The following is a 23,248-nucleotide window of genomic DNA, read 5'->3' on the forward strand; positions in this document are numbered from 1 at the left end:
AAAGGCCATAAACAATGGGCTTTAAACACTGAACTCATGGGATCTGAACCCAGGTACCTATGATGAGCAAGCACCTTAACCACCTGGCTATCCCCAATGTACACAAAGCAACTGTCACAGCAGCAAGTAAGCCAGGCAAATTTCTAAGTACATCGGAATTAAAACTATGTAACGAACCATATAATTACACACAAAAGCAGCTATTATACTCAGAGCTGCCGTGGGAATTCACATCACATATAGTTACATTGTTGAGTCATATGAGAACTAGGACATCTTATGGATCAAAGCCGGTAAGAAAATATTTTTTTCAAATATCCAAGCTTCTTGGTCTATGGACACATGAGAGTTTTCTTGACTTGGGATGTCCTTTTTAAATTAACACTTACCATTCATATATTTTAAATGCTGTACAGTTGCCACAAAAATAAGAGATGCCCCTTTGGAGATAGTTACAAGTATACTATGATCACCAAATGTTTAGTCCTGGTACACAGACAACCAGATGCATTTTTTAACAAACAGAAGTCCGACTTCATTTTAAAAGGTTTGCATTTCATTTAATTTCCTGAAACTTCATCATAAGAGCCTGATACCAAGGTTTTACTACACCATTAAAGCCTGTTGCAAGGTTTTACTTTTACTACACCATTAAAGCCTGTTGCAAGGTTTTACTACACCATTAAAGCCTGTTGCAAGGTTTTAACTTATTCATAAGAACCTGATACAAAGTTTTAACTTATTCATAAGAGCTTGCTACAAGGTTTTAACTTATTCATAAGAGCCTGATACAAAGTTTTAACTTATTCATAAGAACCTGATACAAGGTTTTAACTCCTTCACAGAGCATGGTAGAAAGTTTTAACTCCATCATAAGAACTTGAAAACTTGTGGATGTAGATACCTTTTTAAGCCTAATGCCATACTTGAATCTACATCCCCAAAATATTATGTATAACTTATACATCACATTCATCAAGTCACACACATCAAAGAGATCCTTTCAAAATGTTGATTAAACCACAAGACAGAGTTGTTTCATATGAACTTTCTTATAAAACCATTAAATGACTCAATGGGCATCAGAGGTGCCATGAAACAATAAATACAAAGTAGCTAATAATGTATTGCTATAAATTTGAATGTATTGCTGTTAAATTTAAATGTATTGTTATAAATTTGGAACACATCTGTACATTTTTCAAACTGTGAACAGTAACACCAAAGGCAGTTTTCCCATTGCCATATCTCACGCTAAACTGTGATATTTACTTGAATAAACTGTGCTGTAAGTGAAATATAACATGATCATACGATTCATAGTCAACACCCAGGTTATGTCAACAGTCATAGTTTCCAATTTAATATCCATCATCTCAAATTTGAACACATGAATGAGCAACAGAAATATTTCAAGAGATTGCATAACCTGTATCGACAAAGCAGAAACAGACCTGTCCAAAACCTTGCTATTTTTCTACATCCTAAACATGATAAATATTGGAAGTCATTTTCAAAAGAGGACATTCTGCAAGGGTGTAATGTTGTAGCTGTTGCCCTCCACACTATGCTAATTAATGCACTGAAGATCCCTTTATAAGGCTTTTGAAGAACAGACAAGGTTATCTAATCAACCAGATCCCCAGAATAATACTGCAAAATTCAAAAAACTATTTCTCCTATGACATACATGTGAAATAAAATTATTAGAGAAGCATAGCAGATATTCAGGATGTTATAATGAGGATGTCCACAGACAGTACCTAATAGTGAGGTATTCAGGTACTTAAACGTTTAGCTTTAATCTCCCAAACAAGGTCATGCCACATATGTTGAGAGACTGTCAGTGTGACAGGTCTCAAGGCTGGGAGGTCAAGCGAGGGCACTGGTTCACAGTCTTGTCTGAAGATATCACCTCGCATGATACAGCCCAAAACAATCTCACATGTAAGGCCTTATCTGCCTAGTCATAACACATGCACACTTGCCGCAAAATCCCTAAACCTTGACAGGCCACAAGCTTCCTGCGTCATTTTCAACAACAAAAAAAGTCCAGATAGCTTAATATACGCTCGGACTCACTGACTAAAAGCTGTTTAATCTAATCAAACGGACAGCTAATTCTGTCGTTGAATTATCGAGCGCACATATCCAGCGACTGGTTCTGTTCCTCCTCTTGAGGGAGCATTACGTAAGTGCGCTTAATATAGCTAACCGCTAACTATGCGCCGAGAGGAGTACGTAATAGGTTCTATTGCATGTCGCACGGGTGGTAATGTTACGTCATGTGTTCAAACACATTTGGAGACAAGAGACAAAATATAAGAAGCGTACTTACCATTCACGACTGAGATGTGATGCGTCAACAGAACTGAAACAGAGAAAAGCATAGAAAATAACATTAGTCGTTGAATTCGGAGGAAGTTGATTTTCAGGCCGGAAGTAGAATGCAAAAAAAACCTCGATTCATTTTTTAACAACATAATTAGCAATAACTTACCCAAGTGTCCACAAGAAAGTACCATGACGCGGCGCACACACGGTCTCCCTACATGGACGTATGATGCATAAATTCTCTAAATGGTGTTTGGTGCTCATACATGCAGAAATAACAACCTAGTGCACTCCACTCGCATCCGCCATTACTCCAGTGTAAAGTGCGCACAAACTTGTCTGCGCATCTATCAACCTCGCCGGTCACATGTTGAAGTTCGCCGCCTATGGATAGACGGTTCAGGCAAAATTCGCATTTGATAAAGGAGGCGAACAGATAAAACTCGGCATTCGAATGACACAGTGTCAGTATCTAATCAATAAATGCAATGATGTGCTCGTCTGTTTGTCGTACACTGCCCTGTAGCTTTTAAGTCGGCGACTGGCTTCCAAATTAACGTCGGTCGGTCTGCAGTTCCAATGTCTCCCACGGGCTTGAAAATCGGGGAATTACCGATTTTTAACCACCGCGAAGATAAACATTGTTATAGCTTAATAAATGCAAGTATGGACCTGTCCGTTTTGTTTGTCAGTCTGATAAATATGTACAAATAAGTATCTTTGAAGTCAAATATTTTCATCGTGTAGTATATTGATTCATAGGCGTTTGCGTCCGCCTGTCTCAATTCAATTATTTTCAGCGCTGTGTAAGAATGTAAATGGAACAACAGGTTATGAAATTAATATACAACCATGAAATATTAATGGCCGGCGAAACAACCTTTCATCTGAAATTTGTATGAAAGTCACTCTACGGGCCATGACGACAAGCAGAGCGCCCTGCAAATTGAAACACATTTCGACTTTTTATCATACTGCAGTGTTTTGGACGTGTTCAACTTTTTCACTAAGCTAAAGGTTAAACGAGAGCGTTTCCCGACGTCTCGACGGAAGCATTGTGTCAAGTTTCACAGACACGGCAATCTTAGTCACACCGACAGTTGCCATAAGCTGACTCCGTCATGTCTTCCACCATCCTTACCTACATTCCGCCGACAGACAGACTAATAGTTTACACTCCGCCTCCCACATGTACCGCTACAGCTAAATCGGAGATGTTCATAACCACACTAAACAATCCTATTAATTCATCTCGATTTTCAGCGAATTTGACCCAAATATACACAATGTTTTTTCGTCCACTGATCGTGAAAGGTATGTATTTCGATTACACTGTAAACGTAGACGAGGTCTGAGGTTACGAGATTATTATCCGAAGCCTTCCGTCAGCGAGAGAGGAATCGATTATGAAGAATATGGCAATATTGCATGCCGAAATAATGAAGACATTGCATGTAGACGCCTGTACAATGTCGCAGTGTTCCTAGACCGATCAAAATGTCACTTGACTTGTCTTCAGCTTTGCACATCGATTAAGCGGAGTAAGCACCTCTTCTGTAACGGACTTAGCATCGCATACAGACATTTGCTGATGAAACTTTAATGTAGGTGTAAAGGCTCTGTCGAGGTTACGAGCGCTGCGGTGTACAGAAAACGCCCCGATATTCTGAAATGACATATCCCACCGGAAGCTGATGGTGTACTGTCAAGTACGGAATAATTTGTTTACTGGTATTTGTAAATGTAAATCTGTCCATGCATATTCAGATGTATTGTTGTCGGTTACAAAGGCTGTGCACTTGTTTGATATCCACACTAAAGCAACCATGAACATATAGCTTTACCTAGTGCGTAGCGGAATGTTGTTTCATTGTGATCCTGATGGTGGTATGGATATATGGAATATTTTTCCAGTATCTGCTTTGAGATGCGACCTGTAAACAGTTTTCTAACGGTATCATATGTATTATACACATTCATGGACATGGTTTTATAGATTTATACGTACGTATGTGAGGCAGGTTGCCACGGGTTGTTATCATTTAACTAAATTAACAACTCACTCACTCACTCACACACACACACACACACACACACACACACTAAAAACATGCATACTAGTGAATTACCTCATACACACACAAGCCCAAGCATGCTCCGTCTCGAGTCTGACATCTCACGTCTACCACAACTTGAGTATATCAGTATACTCACCATATGAAATAGCAGCATATTCAATATGAGGATGGAAATGCATGTATTCTCAGCAAGTTCACAACTGTATACAGTGGCTTATAGCATAGTGGTTAAAGCTTCGATTGTCACGCCGAAGCCCGTATTCAATTCCTCACACGGGTAAAAGCGGAGTAAAAACTAGACTCACTCACTCATAACTGTATACCACACGGCTATATCAAACTCATTGCTGGGACATACATATACTCAACATTGTTAGTTTACTCAACACAAAGATATAAATATGCCCAACATGGGTATATGGATATAATCAGCATGCGATATAAACGTATACACAACACAGGGATATACATATACCCAACATGGGTAGATCAACATCATCACCATTCGATATAAATGACACTGAGCATTGATCTGCGCAATTGTGAAAAGATTACATGTGTCGATCAAGTCACCGTCCGATCCCGTCTGTCGCCTCTTACGACACGCATGAGTTAGTGAAAATCATTTCTTACCCGGATCTTCTAACCCTGAGTACTAGAAACTCTCTGGGTAAAACGCACCTCAGTCGAGCTGCCCATACCCGAAGTGTACGTGTGCATATAAACGTATTTAATAAAGGTTGCATTGATCTGCGCAATTGGTAACCGATGACATGTGTCAACCAAGTCAGCGAACCTGACCACCCGATCCCGTTAGTTGCCTCGTACGACAAGCATAGTCGCCTTTTATGGCAAGCGTGGGTTGCTGAAGGCCGATTCTACCCATGACCTTCACGGGTCTCTACGCAATCGAGATATGATGACACATCGTTAGTCGCCTCTTACGACAAGCTACCGATCGAAGTACGGTTGAAAGCGTAACCTGGTCAAAGGCATATGGTTTTTATATGCATCCATCCATGCAACTTTCCATGCATCTTCTGGAGATATCTATACGAAACGTCAGTCATGTTTAATGTCTATGATACAATCGATATCTGATTAAACATTGTATTTGCGTGAAAACTTTGCTTCCACCTCCAAATATCCAAAGACTGGCGTCACGCCGAAGATCCGGGTTCGAATTCCCACATGAATACAATGTGTGAAGCCCAATAAAATACAAAAACATGCAAGTGCATAACAAATATGTCATTCTAACTAGTAGTCAAACAAAACCCACTCTATCGTAAAATGGTCCAAACATTTATATTGTGAATTTGTAAATGAATATATAACTAATGATAACGAAACTACATGTCCACGCACCTTGCTTATCGTTCAACTCGATATCTTTCCGCCACATAAAGCCAAATCATTACTTCAAAGCATATGGCGTATAAGATATATCCCTCAGAAACTGTTGACCGACATTTCTCTAAAAATCAAAGCCATAACAGGAAGACAGTTCAAGATTAACGCCCAGCAGCGCGTCAGTGTTTTGCACGATTTGTGCCCCGAACGGTTAACCGTAGTTCGTGCTGTCTGTTGCTTTTGACGACTCGACTGCGGCGAGGAAAGGGCCTAGGGTAACACGGACCGAGTTTACCGGCAAACTGTGCATACGCCTCACGTCAGTATGTCGTATTATTCCGCAACCAGACATTTCATGCTTCAGTTGCGGATGGCGTCACGGCTCAGAAAGCACGCGCGCGCCGGCAAACTGTTACGTGGAAATATCCCCACCCCATCTTTTTCGTTTAGGTCTTCTCCACACGATCACTTCGTAAATAGGAGAGTTTTTTTCACTGGGAATTTATCTAATGTTATTGCTCCCTATATTAACTGTATGATTCAGAATCTTGCCTCGACGGAATAAGTCGTAAACTGGAGCATTTTGATACAGAACCGTTGCAGACAGCTGAATAAAGTTAAACGGAACAACATCGCGTTAAACATGTTTCGTTTCGCGTTGCCCACTTTCACCATTGTTGTGCATGTTTTGACATCATCAATTAAAAGATTCATTTGCCTGAACCACAAGTGAATGAAAAGGTTCGCCAGTTCAACTAAAGGTCTCGAGCAGACGTGATGACGCCCTGTTTATTTAGCATGCAGTCTTAATAGTTTTCGACTTCATGTTAAGTGTATCGTGATAAGGTATACAAATGCACGTGCGTGTGCACGTGTTGCAGCTACACGCGTGTCACTGAGACTGTCTGGACGTCTGACTCACCGTGTGTGGGCGGGAGTATCTAGGGGAATGTCTGAGTATGGCTGACATTGTCACACGAATGTCGTATAGAAACCATGCATGTCTGACTACCACTCTACGCAACTTATATACTTCACATAAAAAGAAACGCACAAGCGGTAACAATACCGTGAACTTAACGTATTCCATTCTACCACTGATTTTAAACGTAATAGCAACTGACATTCTCCTTTAGTGAAAACGTGACAAAACACGTTCTCTACATGATATGGGCAACATGGCATGTGCACTATGATGACTGTGCAAATCAAGGCAGCAGCCAAGGTGGTGTTATTGTTTGTGAGTGAGTAGGATTTTACGCCGCTTGTAGCAATATCCCAGCAATATCAAAGAGGGGACACTAGAAATGGCCTTGGCTTATTGCACCCATGTGGTGAATCGAACCCGGGTCTTTGGCGTGACGAGCGAACGCTTTAGTCATTTATCCTTCAAGACCAATAAGACAGCAAAGGTGGCGTTTTTTCTTTTTTTGTGAACGTGATCGACTGCAGCTGTTATGCAGATTACTGCCCCGTGGAATACGATTAGGGTGGCGGTGGACTGATTACCAGTTATATTACAACCACTCTATATGTATACACATCCTACAACCAATCCATGTGTATACACACCTTACAACCAATCCACGTTTATCACATCCTACAACCAATCCATGCGTATACACACCTTACAATCAATCCACGTTTATCACATCCTACAACCAATCCATGGGTATACACACCGTACAATCAATCCACGTTTATCACATCCTACAACCGATCCATGTGTATACACATCCTACAACCAATCCACGTTTATCACATCCTACAACCGATCCATGTGTATACACATCCTACAACCAATCCACGCATTCTACAACCAACCCACGAGTATGTATGCATGCTACAACCAAATGACGTGCATCCACACCTTACAACGTGCATACACATACTAAACTTAGTGTCGGAAAGAGAGAAAAGATCTGTTTTTAGACTGTTACTCTGCATCCCTTAAACACCTGCAAATAGGATATGTCGAAATAACTCAGTTTGGCAAAACTAGGACGCATAAGAGGCTATCCAGAAAAAGCATGTTCATTCGTAAATCGGGACAAAAAAAAATAGCAGCTGAAAAGAATAGATCAGACCATAGATGGGTCGCTCAGCCATGTATGACGGAGGACTGTCGCCTCACCTGCCATGAAATGTATGCGCTGCCTTCTAGCGCAAGGGGTCATCTCAAAGATATTTTGTGCTTTTTCATGTGTGTTGAATGTGTCCCATCTACTGATTAACATCTTACGTGTCTTTTTTCTTGAAGTTTATGTTACGATATGTGAAAGATCATGATACCCGATACCCACAGAAAAGCATCGTATTAAATGTCTCGCAATATATGGGTGGCATGACAACCCGAAGATTGACAGGACTGAATATTGTTATACGTTAGGACATGTCGTGTACTTGATTTTGAGACGACCCCTCCTAACTGTTTTTTATAGTGATGGTTAGACTCCATATTAGCTACATCCTTAATAGTTTCAGCATGAAAATTATTATTTTTACGACGGCTATCGTTTATAATTAAGCTAAGTTTAATTACTTAATGGGCGTGTACAAAGTGCCATTTGTAATACAATGTCACTAATTTGCATTAAGCCATGGTCTGTTTCAAATAAGTCGCTTTGTATACACATCGTACAACAACTCCATGTGTACACACATCCTACAAACAATCCACGTGTATGCATATCCTACAACCAGTCCACGCATAAACACGTCACACAAGCATTGAACGCTGACCCACTAATCCCAGGTCAGGGACTGACAGATTGACAGGCTCGCCCACCAATCTCAGGTGGGTGGACTGATGGACTGACAGGCTCGTCCACCGATCCCAGGTGGGTGGACTGACAGACTGACAGGCTCGCCCACCAATCTCAGGTCGGTGGACTGATAGACTGACAGGCTCGCCCACCTATCCCAGGTCGGTGGACTGACAGACTGACAGGCTCTCCCATCGATCCCAGGTGGGTGGACTGACAGAGTGACAGGCTCGCCAACCAATCTCAGGTCGGTGGACTGATAGACCGACAGGCTCGCCCACCTATCCCAGGTCGGTGGACTGACAGACTGACAGGCACGCCCACCGATCCCAGGTCAGTGGACTGATAGACTGACAGGCTCGCCCACCGATCCCAGGTGGGTGGACTGATAGACTGAAAGGTTCGCCCACCGATCCCAGGTGGGTTGACTGGCAGACTGACAGGCTCTCCCACCGATCCGAGGTGGGTGGACTGATAGACTGACAGGCTCGCCCACCGATCCCAGGTCAGTGGACTGATAGAGTGATAGGCTCGCCCACCGATCCCAGATGGGTGGGCTGATAGATTGACAGGCTCTCCCACCGATCCCAGGTCGGTGGACTGACAGGCTCGCCCACCGATCCCTCGAGAACACATCCAATGAAGAGCATGAACATACTCAAATCATGAAACTAACACTGCTGCCTACACCGTGTTTACAAATGATATAACTCCAACATACGATGAGATCATTCAGTATGGGATACTCCACGATACATGGACACCGCACCGAGTGACGGGGTAATTACCACCGCCCACCATACTAGGCGGTGCTTCGTCCAGACTGGAGGAAGTATTACATGTGACTGACTGACTGACTGACTGACCCATCACACTGTCAAGTTCGGACTTACCATGCTAATATGCTCTCAGTGGTCTGGATGACAAAGTGCGTGCGCTAGTATGCGCGTGTGCGTATGTCTGCATGATAGACTAATGCTTATAGTCTTTGATTATATATCATCTTGACAGGAAAAATAACTATTGTGGAAAGGTGTACTTTCACAATCAGTAAAGCGCGCGCGAGAGAGAGTGAGAGTGAGTGAGAGGGAGAGAGTGGGAGAGATAGACAGAGACAGGGAGAGAGACAGAGACAGAGAGAGGGAGAGAGAGAGGAGAGAGACAAAGATGCTACCTCATAACATAGCAATTCAAATCAAAGTTCGGTAAAAGCAGCAATTCACTGAAGTTGATAACACCAGAGACCATATACCGGTATATGGTCTCTGATAACATATTCTTCCATGACTTCAGTTCATATTGGATTGCGAATGGTTAATTAAGTAATGGTATATAACAACATTATACAGGCCTCTGACTCGCCGTGCGCAATTATACAATACACAATTTACAGTAATGCATTATTTTCCATTGCCCCCCAAACACACACCAACAAAACTGAGAAGGAGCTCAGTTTGGGTGACACATGTTGTGTATAAGAGCCACGCTGGGCGTCTGAACCCAACAATTAATTACCTACAATGTTCTACATACAAATGTCACAATGCAGCATGATTACATGCATGTAATTATTGTGTGTATCAATATGCAAGCAGAAACATATCCCCAACTTAAAACTGGCTCCATGACAAGCAGCTCATGGAGATCCGCGGTAATCCATGCAAGAGGTCAACTAACAGGATCGGGTGATCGGACTCGCTGACTTGGTTGACACACGTCATCGTATCCCAGATGGGTGGACCAATGCGCATGCTGTTGATCACTTGATTGCCTGGTCCCGACGTAACCATACCCCCACCCCCACCCCCACCCCCACCCCTACCCCTACAAACTAAGCAAAAGTTAATTCCTGTAGCTATTAGCAAAAAGCAAACATTAAAAATAAAATAGTATTTTTAAAATCTGCTAAAAATCTAATGAACTTTGAAAAGAATTTATAAGGCATCGCAATGCATTATATGCTTTGCCATAAGTTTCAGTTTGAACTGAAAATATCTTAAGTTACGGATATTAAAACGTATAAAGCGTCTATATTACGCATCGTCAGCAATAAATCCAGGTTTAGAATTTGGTTTGGTAAACAAGTAAAGCTTTCCTTTTGTGAATACCTCAGTATTACAAATACAAACAGAACACACAAGAACTTACACAAGAACTAGAACCAGGCAAAAAGACAGAATGCACTAGACAAAAAATAACTAAAATCTTAACACTGTACGTACATTGAGAATTGTAATAAACAACACGCTTGCAGTTACTTTCATTAGTTTTCGTTAAGATAATTGTTTAAATATTTGGTTTAGACTGTTTAACCGAATCATTTAGTCTTGCAAATGAGTCGGTGGAGAGACTGTACAATATTCTTTCCATTGTTGGTATTTGGCGTTGTTCTGTATAACGCAGTTTGGAGGTTGTAATGGCAGTATGTAATTTACGGACCATCAGCAATAATTCCAAATGGTTTAGAACCATGTTACAATTTCACATTTTCAGTCAACAAACCGAACCCTACCCAACACCCCAAGGGGTTCTATGAAAACAGGTTCAGAAATGAAGTTGCACTTTTATGATTCCTACCACGTTTCGACAGGTTCTCAATCTGAAACGGTATAAAACAGAAATGGAAATTTGTTGGAGGCACTCACAGCAGGTGGTTATTTTTTTTAAATTTCAAATAAATAATAATAAATGTAAGGTAGGGTTCGGTTCGTCGACGGCTAAAATGTAAAACTGTAATATATTAACGACAATATTCAAATATTTCATTACAACAGGTGAGTTTGAAGAAAAAGGGTCATTTGAAAACGTGACAGCTTCACGTACTTCTTTGATACAATATTGGGAATGTTAAATGCTGATATCGCTTTCATATTATGAGTAATGCTAAACCTCTGTACATGTCTTTGTGAAGGTTTGTGAAGGCTTAAAAATTGACATATATTAGTTCATATTGTGGTTTACTTATATATCATGTTACCAAAATTTTCCTAGCTGTAAAAATGAGTGTAATAGCCAAACTGTAACCCAACTCTGCCCCAGTTGTAGCTGTTTAACTGTGGCCTGAATGCAATTGTCAAACTGTGACCTGGCCATAACAATCGGTCATTTGACTGTAACAGCCTAACTGTGACCTGACTGTAACAGTCTAATTGCGACCTGACCGTAACAGCCTGACTGTGTCCTGACTGTAACAGTCTAATTGTGATCTGACTGTAACAGTCTAATTGTGGCCTGACTGTAACAGTCTAATTGTGACCTGACCGTAACAGCCTATCTGTGACCTGACTGTAACAGCCTGACTGTGTCCTGACCGTAACAGTCTAAGTGTAATCTGACTGTAACAGCCTAACTGTGACCTGACTATAACAGTCCAATTATGACCTGAATGTAACAGTCTAATTGTGACCTGACTGTTACAGCCTATCTGTGACCTGACTGTAACAGCCTGACTGTGACCTGACTGTAACAGTGTAATTGTGAACTGTCTGTAACAGTCTAATTGTGACCTGACTGTTACAGCCTATCTGTGACCTGACTGTAACAGTGTAATTGTGACCTGACTGTAACAGTGTAATTGTGGCCTGACTGTAACGGCCTAACCGTGACCTCACTGTAACAGCCTGTGACCTGACTGTAGACGTCTAACTGTGATCTGACTGTAGCAGTCTAAATGTGTCCTAACTGTCTATAAAATCAGCACTATGATCTGTCTGTAACAGCCATGGTGTGACCTGATTGTACTTGCCTAACAGTGACCTAGTTGTAACAGCCGAACTGTGACCTGTCTATAACAGTCTCACTGTGACCAGACTGTAACAGCCTAACTGTAACATGACTCAAACAGTCTAACCGTTACATGACTGTTGCCTGACTGTGTAACGTCGACTACGCAATAACTTTGACCTGGTTGGTACAGTGTATACAGTACAGTACTGATACCCACAGGACCTGGTCTGGTGACTGGAGATTAAACACACCATTGTGAATACGTCGGAGTCGGGCAGTGCAAACAACAAACCAGAGAACCACCGAGAATTGCGTGGAGACCTTTGGCATACATCAATCCTGAACACCGCTACATGTCACTGGTAGATATCTGATATATTTCCCAGACACTGGTGTTCCCTTATAAGACTATCCTTGAGCGGATATAAATATCAGCGAAGGTTTGATCGCTTTCCTTAACTACGATCTTGTTGTTAATGGAGAGGTGTCCGAGGGTAGGTTATCAACCACCAAACTGCAGCAACTGCAAGCGTGATAAGGCTACTGTCAAGGGTTATCCACCCTTGAATCTCTACATCCGCTGGGAGCGCGCACTTATCTCGATAAACTCGCCTGTGATTTCGTAATTTGCTTAAGACGTGCTTAGCTGCTGACAATACCATATTCCCTTGTATTTATAACAGACGAATCTAAGTATTTATAATGTTAGTAACGTAGAATAAAACGACCGTTCTCCAATCTGTAAAGACAGTTATTCTATTTCGTTACCTTAACAAGTCTTCCACAGTGTAAAGACATACCTGAGAAACAGGATAAATTTTGCATTTAGAGACTGGGTCAGGTGGCACTACAGTTCAGCCCATTGTATGACTAGGTATGACTCTTTCGTGTTCGTATCCACGGATTTCACAGCTGGAAAAACAGTCATGTTTTCTGTCTCCGATGTAATTCTGTTGTACTGTCGACATATAAAAATAGTACTATGCACGCACATATGGTAATAATGACGTATCGATTGGTAAGAATGACGTTGTTAACGCTAGTCGCCAACCGCGACAGTGGGTATGGGTGTGCACTCATTTCTTCGTGCTGCGTTTGCTGTGTGTGGAAACTGAAAATGTGTGTGAGTGAGTTTAGTTTTACGCCGCACTCAGCAATGTTCCAGCTATCTGGCGGCGGCCTGTAAATAATACGGAAAATATGTAATTCTTGCATCAGTCCATGTTTAACATTTCTTGCGATGCCTGACACACTTAAGATTAGTCTCAGAGTATATGTAGTTTTGACTGTAACAAATAAACCGATTTAAATTAAAAAGGAGCTCGATTGAAACCAGACATTCCGGTACCTAGACTTGCTTCATTTAGGGCTTTAACTCTGCATTGAAGGCTAGGGTGTAGGGAAATAAAGTAGTTCAGGGACAGTGACACTGGCTAGATGTCGGATAGCCACATACAGTGCGGGATCATAGAGTTTGTGTACGTGTGTGCGAGCGGCCGTAAGTGCGTTCGTTCGTGCGTGAGCGTGAGGTCATGTGTGTGTGTGCGTGCGTGTGTGTAGAGAGAGGGAGGGAGTTGGGCGGGCGGAGGTGCTCCCCAAACAATAATGAGATAATTTCATATGATTATTACAAAACATGTCTTCGCAGGTGAAGTTGCACCCTGACTAGGCATCTGAACAAGATGCTAATTTATTATATCCAAGAGACATATGTTCTGATAATCACTTCCACTAACGCATGGGAAGTTAGCGCTTTATGATAACAGTATTACCGCGGGACGCTGGACCAATATACGTTGTTAACACGGCCAGCGTAATTCCATAATCATTTCTGAGAAGACTAATCTATCGCATGCACAGCTTCAGAATATGCACCTGTTGATAACCTCCCAGCAGGGTTGCATATACCCAACGGTCGCTCGACTTTCACGTGCACGAGCAACACGCAGGCAGGATAACACCGATTACGGATGATGAGCGTGGCGTGATTTGATAACATGTCATGGCTACCGGAAGTAGTTTGAACCAGTTTGCAGTATCCAGACTTCCGCGCACTGATATTTATATTCCACGTGGGGTGCACGGGTACGATACCCAGATCGTATAAGCAATTCATAACTATACCCAATTCGACAGTATAACCGAACTTTTCAAGTTAGCGTCCTTTTGAAGATGTCATTTCACTTTGGGTTCTAAATTCAATGTACCGCTTAAAGTTTCTGTCAAAATGTAGCACTCAAAAGACAGGTCTTAATTGAAAGCAGATTTAATACAGTTTGTATGTATGTTTATAACAAGAATATATTTAATTGAACTGCAATATTCAACACAGAGTTACGACACTCGTAGCGCTAAGGTCGCTTTGCGGAACGGGGCCTACATTTTCGAAGCTCGTATAATTAAGAGAGTCGTACGTTAATCTTACTGTATGGCGTTTACGACTATCTTAAATTACTGCCGGAAATAGGGACAAAAACTTTTACCCCACATTTTTTCACATTTATCTCTACAATTCATGTAGAAGACATGTGAAAGTGTGAAATATCTGTTAAAATACGTCGAGAGGAGATAGGAGGCGTACTACAAAGATTTTACCTAGGTGATGTTAGTGCAGAAATAAGCAATGCCGATTTTCTCCAAGTCCAAAGCGACTTATTTGGAACAGACCAAGACTTTATACAAATTAGTGTGTGATGATATTGTAATACAAGGACACCTTTTTAGATTTTTAAAAAAAATTAGACTTGGCTTCAATATAAATGATAGCTGGCGTCCAAGATAATAACTTGCATGCTAAAACTATTAAGGATGTAGCTACCATGGAGTCTCACTATAATTATGAAAAGAAACAGGTAGGTCGTCTCAAACGCAAAACCAGGACGGGTATTGGAGACGATGTTTGGGGACTGACTCGGGGAGACAGATATTAGCTCATATATTATAATTCCTTAGGTGAATTAAACTGTGGAAGAGATCGATGCATAGATCGATGCTCATGCTGTTAATCACAGGATTGCCTGATCCAGATTCGATTATTTACAGACCATCGCCATAATAGCTGGAATATAGCGGAGTGCAACGTTAAACAACAATCAAGCAAGGGCACGAAGCCGACTGCCCACCATCGCCATCAAATTATGCTTTCGGCAAGTGAGAATGGTAACCTTTAGCGAAATGTCCTTTGAACAGTCTCCTCCATTCAACGAACGCCGAATCTAGGGTACAAGAACGATTTGCCACCCGTACCTATGCCAGCGTGATCGTTTTGTGGGTGGATAATTGACTGTTGTACGTTGGCGTGGCTGCTGCTGTCACTGGTGTCGGGAGTGGGAATCGAGTGTATTGTTTTACGTCGCTTCAAAAATGTTCCAGATGTTGCCAACGCCGGAATATGCATCGAACATACAGAGTTGGCTGATTGGTGTATCATGCTGCCTGTTTGGTGCGTCATGCTGCCTGTTTGGTGTGTCATGCTGCCTGTTTGATGTGTCATGCTGGCTGATTGGTGTATTATGCTGCCTGTTTGCTTTATCATGCTGCCTGTTCGGTGTATCGTGCTGCCTGTTTGATGTGTCATGCTGCCTGTTTGGTGTATCATGCTGCCTGTTTGATGTGTCATGCTGGCTGATTGGTGTATCGTGCTGCCTGTTTAATGTGTCATGCTGCCTGTTCGGTGTATCATGCTGCCTGTTTGATGTGTCATGCTGGCTGATTGGTGTATCGTGCTGCCTGTTTGATGTGTCATGCTGCCTGTTCGGTGTATCATGCTGCCTGTTTGATGTGTCATGCTGCCTGTTCGGTGTATCGTGCTGCCTGTTTGATGTGTCATGCTGCCTGTTTGATGTGTCATGCTGCCTGTTTGATGTGTCATGCTGCCTGTTCGATGTGTCATGCTGCCTGTTCGGTGTATCATGTTGCCTGTTTGATGTGTCATGCTGCCTGTTTGGTGTATCATGCTGCCTGTTTGATGTGTCATGCTGGCTGATTGGTGTATCGTGCTGCCTGTTTGATGTGTCATGCTGCCTGTTCGGTGTATCATGCTGCCTGTTTGATGTGTCATGCTGCCTGTTCGGTGTATCGTGCTGCCTGTTTGATGTGTCATGCTGCCTGTTTGGTGTATCATGCTGCCTGTTTGATGTGTCATGCTGGCTGATTGGTGTATCATGCTGCCTGTTTGATGTGTCATGCTGCCTGTTCGGTGTATCATGCTGCCTGTTTGATGTGTCATACTGGCTGATTGGTGTATCGTGCTGCTGGCTGATTGGTGTGTCATGCTGCCTATTTGGTGTATCATGCTGCCTGTTCGGTGTATCATGCTGCCTGTTCGGTGTATCATGCTGCCTGTTTGATGTGTCATGCTGGCTGATTGGTGTATCATGCTGCCTGTTTGGTGTATCATGCTGGCTGATTGGTGTATCATGCTGCCTGTTCGGTGTATCATGCTGCCTGTTTGATGTGTCATGCTGACTGATTGGTGTATTATGCTGCCTGTTTGCTTTATCATGCTGTCTGTTCGGTGTATCATGCTGCCTGTTTGATGTGTCATGCTGGCTGGTTGGTGTATCGTGCTGCTGGCTGATTGGTGTGTCATGCTGCGTGTTTGGTGTATCATGCTGCCTGTTCGGTGTATCCTGTTGCCTGTTTAATTTGTCATGCTAGCTGATTGGTGTATCATGCTGCGTGTTTGGTGAGTCATATTTACTGATTGGTTTGTCATGTTCACTGATTGGTGTATCATATTGGCTGATTGGTGCATTATGCTGCCTGTTTGCTTTATCATGCTGGCTGATTGGTGTGTCATGCTGTCTGTTTGATGTGCCATGCTGGCTGATTGGTGTATCATGCTGCCTGTTTGGTGCGTCATGTTTACTGATTGGTGTGTCATGTTCACTGAATGGTGTATCCTGTTGGCTGTTTGGTGTATCATATTGGCTGATTGGTGTATCATGCTGATTATTTGGCGTGTCAAGTTGGCTGTTTGGTGTATTATGTTGGTTGTATGGTGTGTCATGTTGGTTGAATGGTGTATTATGCTGGTTGTTTGGTGTATCATGTTACCTGTTTGGTGTGTTGTTTGGCGTGTCATGTTGGCTGTTTGGTGTAACATGCTGCCTGTTTGGTATATCATGTTGGCTGTTTGGTGTGTCATGTTGGCTGTTTTGTGTCTTGTTTGGTGTGTCATGTTGACTGGTGTTTCATGTTGGTTGTTTGGTGTATTATGTTGGTTGTTTAGTGTATCATGTTGGCTGGTGTATCATGTTGGCTGGTGTATCATACTGACTTTTGTATCATGTTGGCTGATTGGTGGATCATGTTGGCTCAGGTGTCACGTTGGCTGTCTGTTGCTTTAGGTTGACCGGGATCTCGAACGGGGTGATTTCTTAGCCAGTATTTCATAGAGGTAAATGAGTACCCCATGAGTAAGTCGGTAAAATGCTAATTGCAGGAGTACAGTAAACTTCGTCTGTAACGAACACGCTTAAATAACGAACTGGCGGATATCACGAACGTCTTTCTGTCCTGACCACTTGCTGCATAAGAAGTCAATATGTGTAGAGTGAGTGAGTTTGGTTTTACGCCGCTTTTGGCAATATTACAGCAATATCGGGGAACACCAGAAATGGAGTTCACTCATTGTACCCATATGGGAAATCGAACCCAAGTGAATGCTTTTACCACTCGGCTACAATACCGCCCCCTTCAAACAGCGACAGGACTATAGTAAACCATGGTGATAACAAACTATCCCAATAACTACTGTTTGGAGCACCACGCCACATGAAACAACAAACGTTACAACAAACGTTGTAGGAACACCACGTGTTTGACGAAGACATCACATCAAACACCGAGATGTAACTGTAAACGAAAAGGGCAAAATGGATTTCGACGGATGATATTTAAAATAAAAACGTTTTTCTTGTAGATGCTGACATTTTCCCCGAAGAGAAAGGCGAAATTGAAGCTGGATGTTACTTCAAATAGATGCTTATAGAATTGTACACGTTACATACCCTTCTCCGTAGACAGTCAACAACATTTCAAGAATTAAATACAACGCTCATAACATAGTTTTTAAAAAAACAATACCCAAGCATAAATGGAGATGCTCTCTATATCTAAAATTTAAAACAAAATGATAGGCTGTTGGTGGAAGATAAGCCTGGAAATTAAAACGTTCGTTTTTCTCGCTGCTTGTTCGTCTCAGGTTTGTTGCTTAACGCAACAATCAGCAATATTCCAGTTATATGGCGTATGTCTTTAAATAAACGACCAGACAATCCAGTGATCAACAGCATGAGCATCGATAGCTGGAGACATCAGACATGAATCCGACAGTCAAGCTGATTCACGTCGTTGAGTCAAAAGGTGTTCATTGTATCAACCACAGGTTCGCCAGATCCTAACGTATATATATATATATGGAGAGAGAGAGACTAAGTTTTTAGTCTAACAAAACGTCAGTGATGTTTTGAAGTCTTGTTGCAACAGTACTGATTTTAACAGTAGAGACTCTCTTGGGGGCGGGTGAGGGTGGCTGGTGTTAGGGTTACGTCAAATCTTGAAGTTAAACACACCGGGCCAGCCACGGATATCCCCCGCTAAGTTGCACGATAAAGGTGATAAAATACAACGTTAGGGATGGGGGGATAGGGGTGTGTGGGGGTGGGAATGGGTGTAGAGCATTGTTTGTAAAGTATTTAAACCCTACTGGAACGTCGCTCACCACAGTTCAATACACAGTACCTGCGATTTTGTGACTAATCTTGGTAGTTTAAATTCACACCGTCAGTTATCAGTTGAGGGAACAAGTGCCTAGCGCGTTCTGAATCGCCTATAGTGATAATTCATTCACGTTATGATGATTTACGATTTGAAAACAGGCAAATAGGTATGTTTGAACTGCATAGGACATTGTACAGAGAAAGAGACTGTATAAAGACTATATCTAAGTCCGTGGGAATGCTTGACCTTGACAAATCATATGACCATGGAGTTCGCCTTCGCAAGACTTGTAGCCATTCTGATCCAAAATTGCTGAAGAGTTCAAAGATTCCTGCGTAGAAAATTAGAAAAGCATCTACAATTATCAGTAGGTTGGAATATTCTTACGGTCATTCTGACATGTGTAATCTGTAAGCAGTACCTTCATATAGGACCATAACTGAGTCTAGGCTTCTGTTTTAACACTGAAGCATGAGGATACAAAACACTTGATAATAAAGGGTGAACGATCCAATTGGTTTTAAGGTTGAATCATGGAGCGAGAAAAAGGGTGAACTAGTTGTTTTCAACACGTAAAATTTGAAAATACAAAACCCTGGATAATCGAGGATGATCGGTCCAGTTGATATTAACATTGAAGCATGGAAATACAAAACCCTGGATAATCGAGGATGGTCAGTCCAGTTGTTTTAACACTGCAACTTGGATAAACTAAGCACTGGATAGTCGAGTGTAATCGGCCCAGTTGTTTATAACATTGAAGCCTGGCAATACAAAGCACTGGATAATCAAGGGTTATCGGTCCCGTTGTCTTTAAAATGGAGCATGGAACTACAAAGCGCTGGATAATCGAGGGTAATCGGCCCAGTTGTTCATAACATTGAAGCATGGCAATATAAAGCACTACAATCGAGGGTGGTCGGTCCTGTTGTCTTTAAAATTGGAACATGGAAATACAAAACACTGGATAATCGAGGGTGATTGGTCCAGTTGTTTCCAGACTGAAGAGTGGAAATACAAAACACCTGTTAACTGAAGATGATAGGTCAAACCATTTGAAACACTGAGGTTATACAGTGCGCGGAAAGAAGTCAGATTTGAATCAGTCTGCACTTTTTTCATTGAAGTCGAGAGAAATATTTGTTCCGTCAGACACAGAACAACAAAGACCACGATATTAACGTTTCAAAGGATCACGATTTTAACATTTAAATTCATAAAAGCATTTTGGCTTGTGTTTATCGTGTGGGTGATACAAGACCTTGTCTATCACTGCTGGAATCTTAAGAATGACTCAGACACGACGGATTAGCCCCGTATTAGTCACAATATTGACAATTTAAATGTAGTGGGGGTTGAAAAGCTCTAAATGTCTGATGTACTGCGTTGATGGAGGGAGTTGCTAAATGCTTTTGCTGTAAACGTCCTTTGTAGAAATATTTGTTGCATATTTGCTTTTGCACCTGACATGGTTGTATATATACTCATAGAGACAAATAAGTGAACACAAGAAAGTACACGTGTTCTTTTATTCATTTCGAGAATTCCATCCAAAGTACAATACATATTTTGTGAAGAAACCTGGAAAAGAACAAAGGAACACGTACACTTGCATGTGTTCCCTTACTTGTTTCTATTAGTATAATCTCTGCTGCAGAACTGGTGTAAAATTCCTTCAGGGCGTAATGCCGTAATTATCATTTGCATAATGGTCGTCAGACACATCGTTCTGCAAGTTCAGGCAGGGTAGAATATATGCCAGTTTCGAAGATTATGAATGCATATGATTTTCAATGTCTTCAAGGTCACAAGCCTTCATTGTAGTAGGGCCGACAGAGTAGAGCACTGGTGCATTGTCTCATTACAGGAAGACACATCCCGACATGGTGAAGTTTGCCGTTAGGAGCTTTTAGATAATATTATTATAATATTTGTCATTAATGGTCTTTTGGTCTACCAACAATATTTCCTTGGAATCCCAGAAAACCAAACCAATCTCCTGGCAAGCAGAAGGAACAGACACTGCTTTCATCTGATGATGATAATGATGATGATAACGATGATGATGATAATGAGGAGGAGGAGCAGTAGGAAGAGCAGGAGGAGCAGGAGCAGAAGGAGGTGGAGGAGGAGGAGCAGAAGGAGGAGGAGACCAGGAGGAGGAGGAGCAGAAGGAGGAGGAGGTGGAGGAGGAGGAGGACCAGGAGGAGGAGGAGCAGAAGGAGGAGGAGGAGCAGGGGGAGGAGGAGGAGGAGGAGGAGGAGGAGCAGAAGGAGGAGGAGGAGCAGAAGGAGGAGGAGGAGCAGGTGGAGGAGGAGGAGGAGGAGCAGAAGGAGGAGGAGGAGGAGCAGAAGGAGGAGCAGGTGGAGGAGGAGGAGGAGGAGCAGAAGGAGGAGGAGGAGGTGGAGGAGGAGGAGCAGGTGGAGGAGGAGGAGGAACAGAAGGAGGAGGAGTAGAAGGAGGTGGAGGAGGAGGAGGAGCAGGAGCAGAAGGAGGAGGAGGAGAAGGTGGAGGAGGAGAAGGAGGTGGAGGAGGAGGAGCAGGTGGAGGAGGAGGACCAGGAGGAGGAGAAGGTGGAGGAGCAGTGGAGGAGGAGGAGGAGCAGGTGGAGGAGGAGGAGGTGAGGAGAAGGAGAAGATGGAGGAGGAGGTGGACGAGGAGGAGGACCAGGAGGACCAGGAGGAGCAGAAGGAGGAGGAGGTGGAGGAGGACCAGGAGGAGGAGGAGGAGCAGGAGGAGAAGTTGGAGGAGGAAGAGCAGGAGGAGGAACAGGAATAAAGGAGGAGGAGGAGAATGTGGAGGAGCAGGAGGAGGAGAAGAGCAGGAGCAGGAGGAGGAGCAAGAGGAAGAGAAGCTGGAGGAGAAGCCGGAGTAGGTGGAGCAGGCGAAGGAGGAGGAGAGAAGGAGGAGAAGGAGGAGGAGTGGAGGAGGAGCAGGAGGAGGGCAGGAGAAGGAGGACCGGGAGCAGGAGGAGAAGGTGGAACAGGGGAGGGAGGAGGAGGAGCAGGGGAAGGAGGAGGAAGAGGAGGATAAGGGGTTGTCAGATATTTCAACCGCTTCAACTGTTCATTTTATGGATGACCGCAAACCCTTGTCTCATCCATGGTATCAGATCTCTCGGTACAATCTGCAGGCGAAATTGCATCAAAACGATGTAAAGCCTCACAAGCAATGTGAACCATATGTTTGAGATCAGGAGCCAGAAGCCAGAAGCCTAGGGACATAGCGTGTTGGACTTTCACTACGTCCAGTTTATTCTTCAGCTCCTTCCAGAGAAATGCGGTCCTCTGACCCCCTGACGTGTGTTGGAAGGTCAGTCATCCCGGATCGTAGGTACTATTGACCTTTTACTGTACCTACTAACCATCCGATCTTGGATGATCCTCGACGCCTTTTCCTGCCCTTTCAAACTGCACTGTTGATCTAGAGAAGGTAATGAAGTGCGATCTTCACCACTGAAAGGATGTCCACACAGACAGCTGTTGGAGATCCTTTACCTGTTCTGTCCGTTCATGCTGAACCGTCGACTTATCAGTGGTTCCAGATAGCCTCATAGGACATGTTGCCCGTTTCATAACGGGTTCAAACGCCTTGGAAATATTGGCCCTACTACATGCAGACTGTTAAAGGTGTGGGTTCTTCGTAGTTCGGTTCGGTCACCCTTCGTTATATCCAAGAAACAAAGAAATATATGTATCCGCATTATTGTCTTCTTTACCATCACTATCTTTAAATGGACAGTACGGTGGCCTCGTGGTTTGAACCTGGTTTGAACAGCGTATGAAGTTAAGTTGTATATCACCTATTCCTGGAATCTTTCACTGCGGTATCCCTAGACTAAAGTGACGTATTTACATATTCACTCACTTCCAAGGACGTTATAAAATGATTTTAAGGAGCATTTGTACTTTTGAATATAAAGTTAAGGCTCTAACATGCTAGTGTATTTGGGTGCCCTTGTGTTTTAATGTACGTTCGGAACCCTACGTTCTGCGTTGTTTCATAACACGGATCCAACGTGTTAAGTTTGGGCTTCGTGTGCCAGCGTGAAAGTTTGTTAACGTAAAGTGAGTATTTCAAAGTGACCCAGTATGAGGAATCAAACCCGGAACTCTGCAGAGATTAGGCAACGTGTTATCGTTCTATCTCTTTTCTTCACCACTGGATTTGGTGGTAACTATAATTTACATCGAGGTCGGAAAATCTCAATTACAGTTAGGTTCAAACGCAAACTCAATACATAGGTAAATGACACGTGAGGAATCG

General features: G+C 42.7%; 2 protein-coding genes across 4 annotated transcripts in view; both read right to left on the reverse strand.

Moving 5' to 3' along the window:
* The window catches only part of LOC137258176 (uncharacterized), a 186,237-nt gene that overhangs the window by 104,843 nt on the left and 58,146 nt on the right, over positions 1 to 23,248 (reverse strand). For 2 of the 3 annotated variants that reach the window (XM_067795752.1, XM_067795754.1), the window contains exon 3: positions 2,339 to 2,371. The gene's annotated coding sequence lies outside the window, so the exon portion shown is untranslated. Of the gene's footprint in view, positions 1 to 2,338; positions 2,372 to 2,500; positions 2,946 to 23,248 lie in introns of those variants that run through there. The other variant, XM_067795753.1, reaches the window with a different exon arrangement.
* LOC137257526 (homeobox protein 2-like) lies at positions 15,604 to 17,569 on the reverse strand. Its single transcript, XM_067794851.1, has 2 exons — positions 17,538 to 17,569; positions 15,604 to 16,894 (listed from the first exon to the last, which is right to left on the reverse strand). Exons 1-2 carry the CDS (start codon positions 17,567 to 17,569, stop codon positions 15,604 to 15,606), a joined length of 1,323 nt encoding a protein of 440 aa, XP_067650952.1.

Source organism: Haliotis asinina, chromosome 12 (assembly GCF_037392515.1).
Source record: "Haliotis asinina isolate JCU_RB_2024 chromosome 12, JCU_Hal_asi_v2, whole genome shotgun sequence".
NCBI lineage: Eukaryota > Metazoa > Mollusca > Gastropoda > Lepetellida > Haliotidae > Haliotis > Haliotis asinina.

Coding starts and splice junctions, on each gene's coding strand:
- LOC137257526 (XM_067794851.1), bottom strand. CDS start 17,569: ATGATCCACCAATCAGCCAACATGATACAAAA. Junction 16,895..17,537: donor TCAGCCAACATGATACAAAA/GTCAGTATGATA, acceptor CAAATTAAACAG/GCAACAGGATACACCGAACA.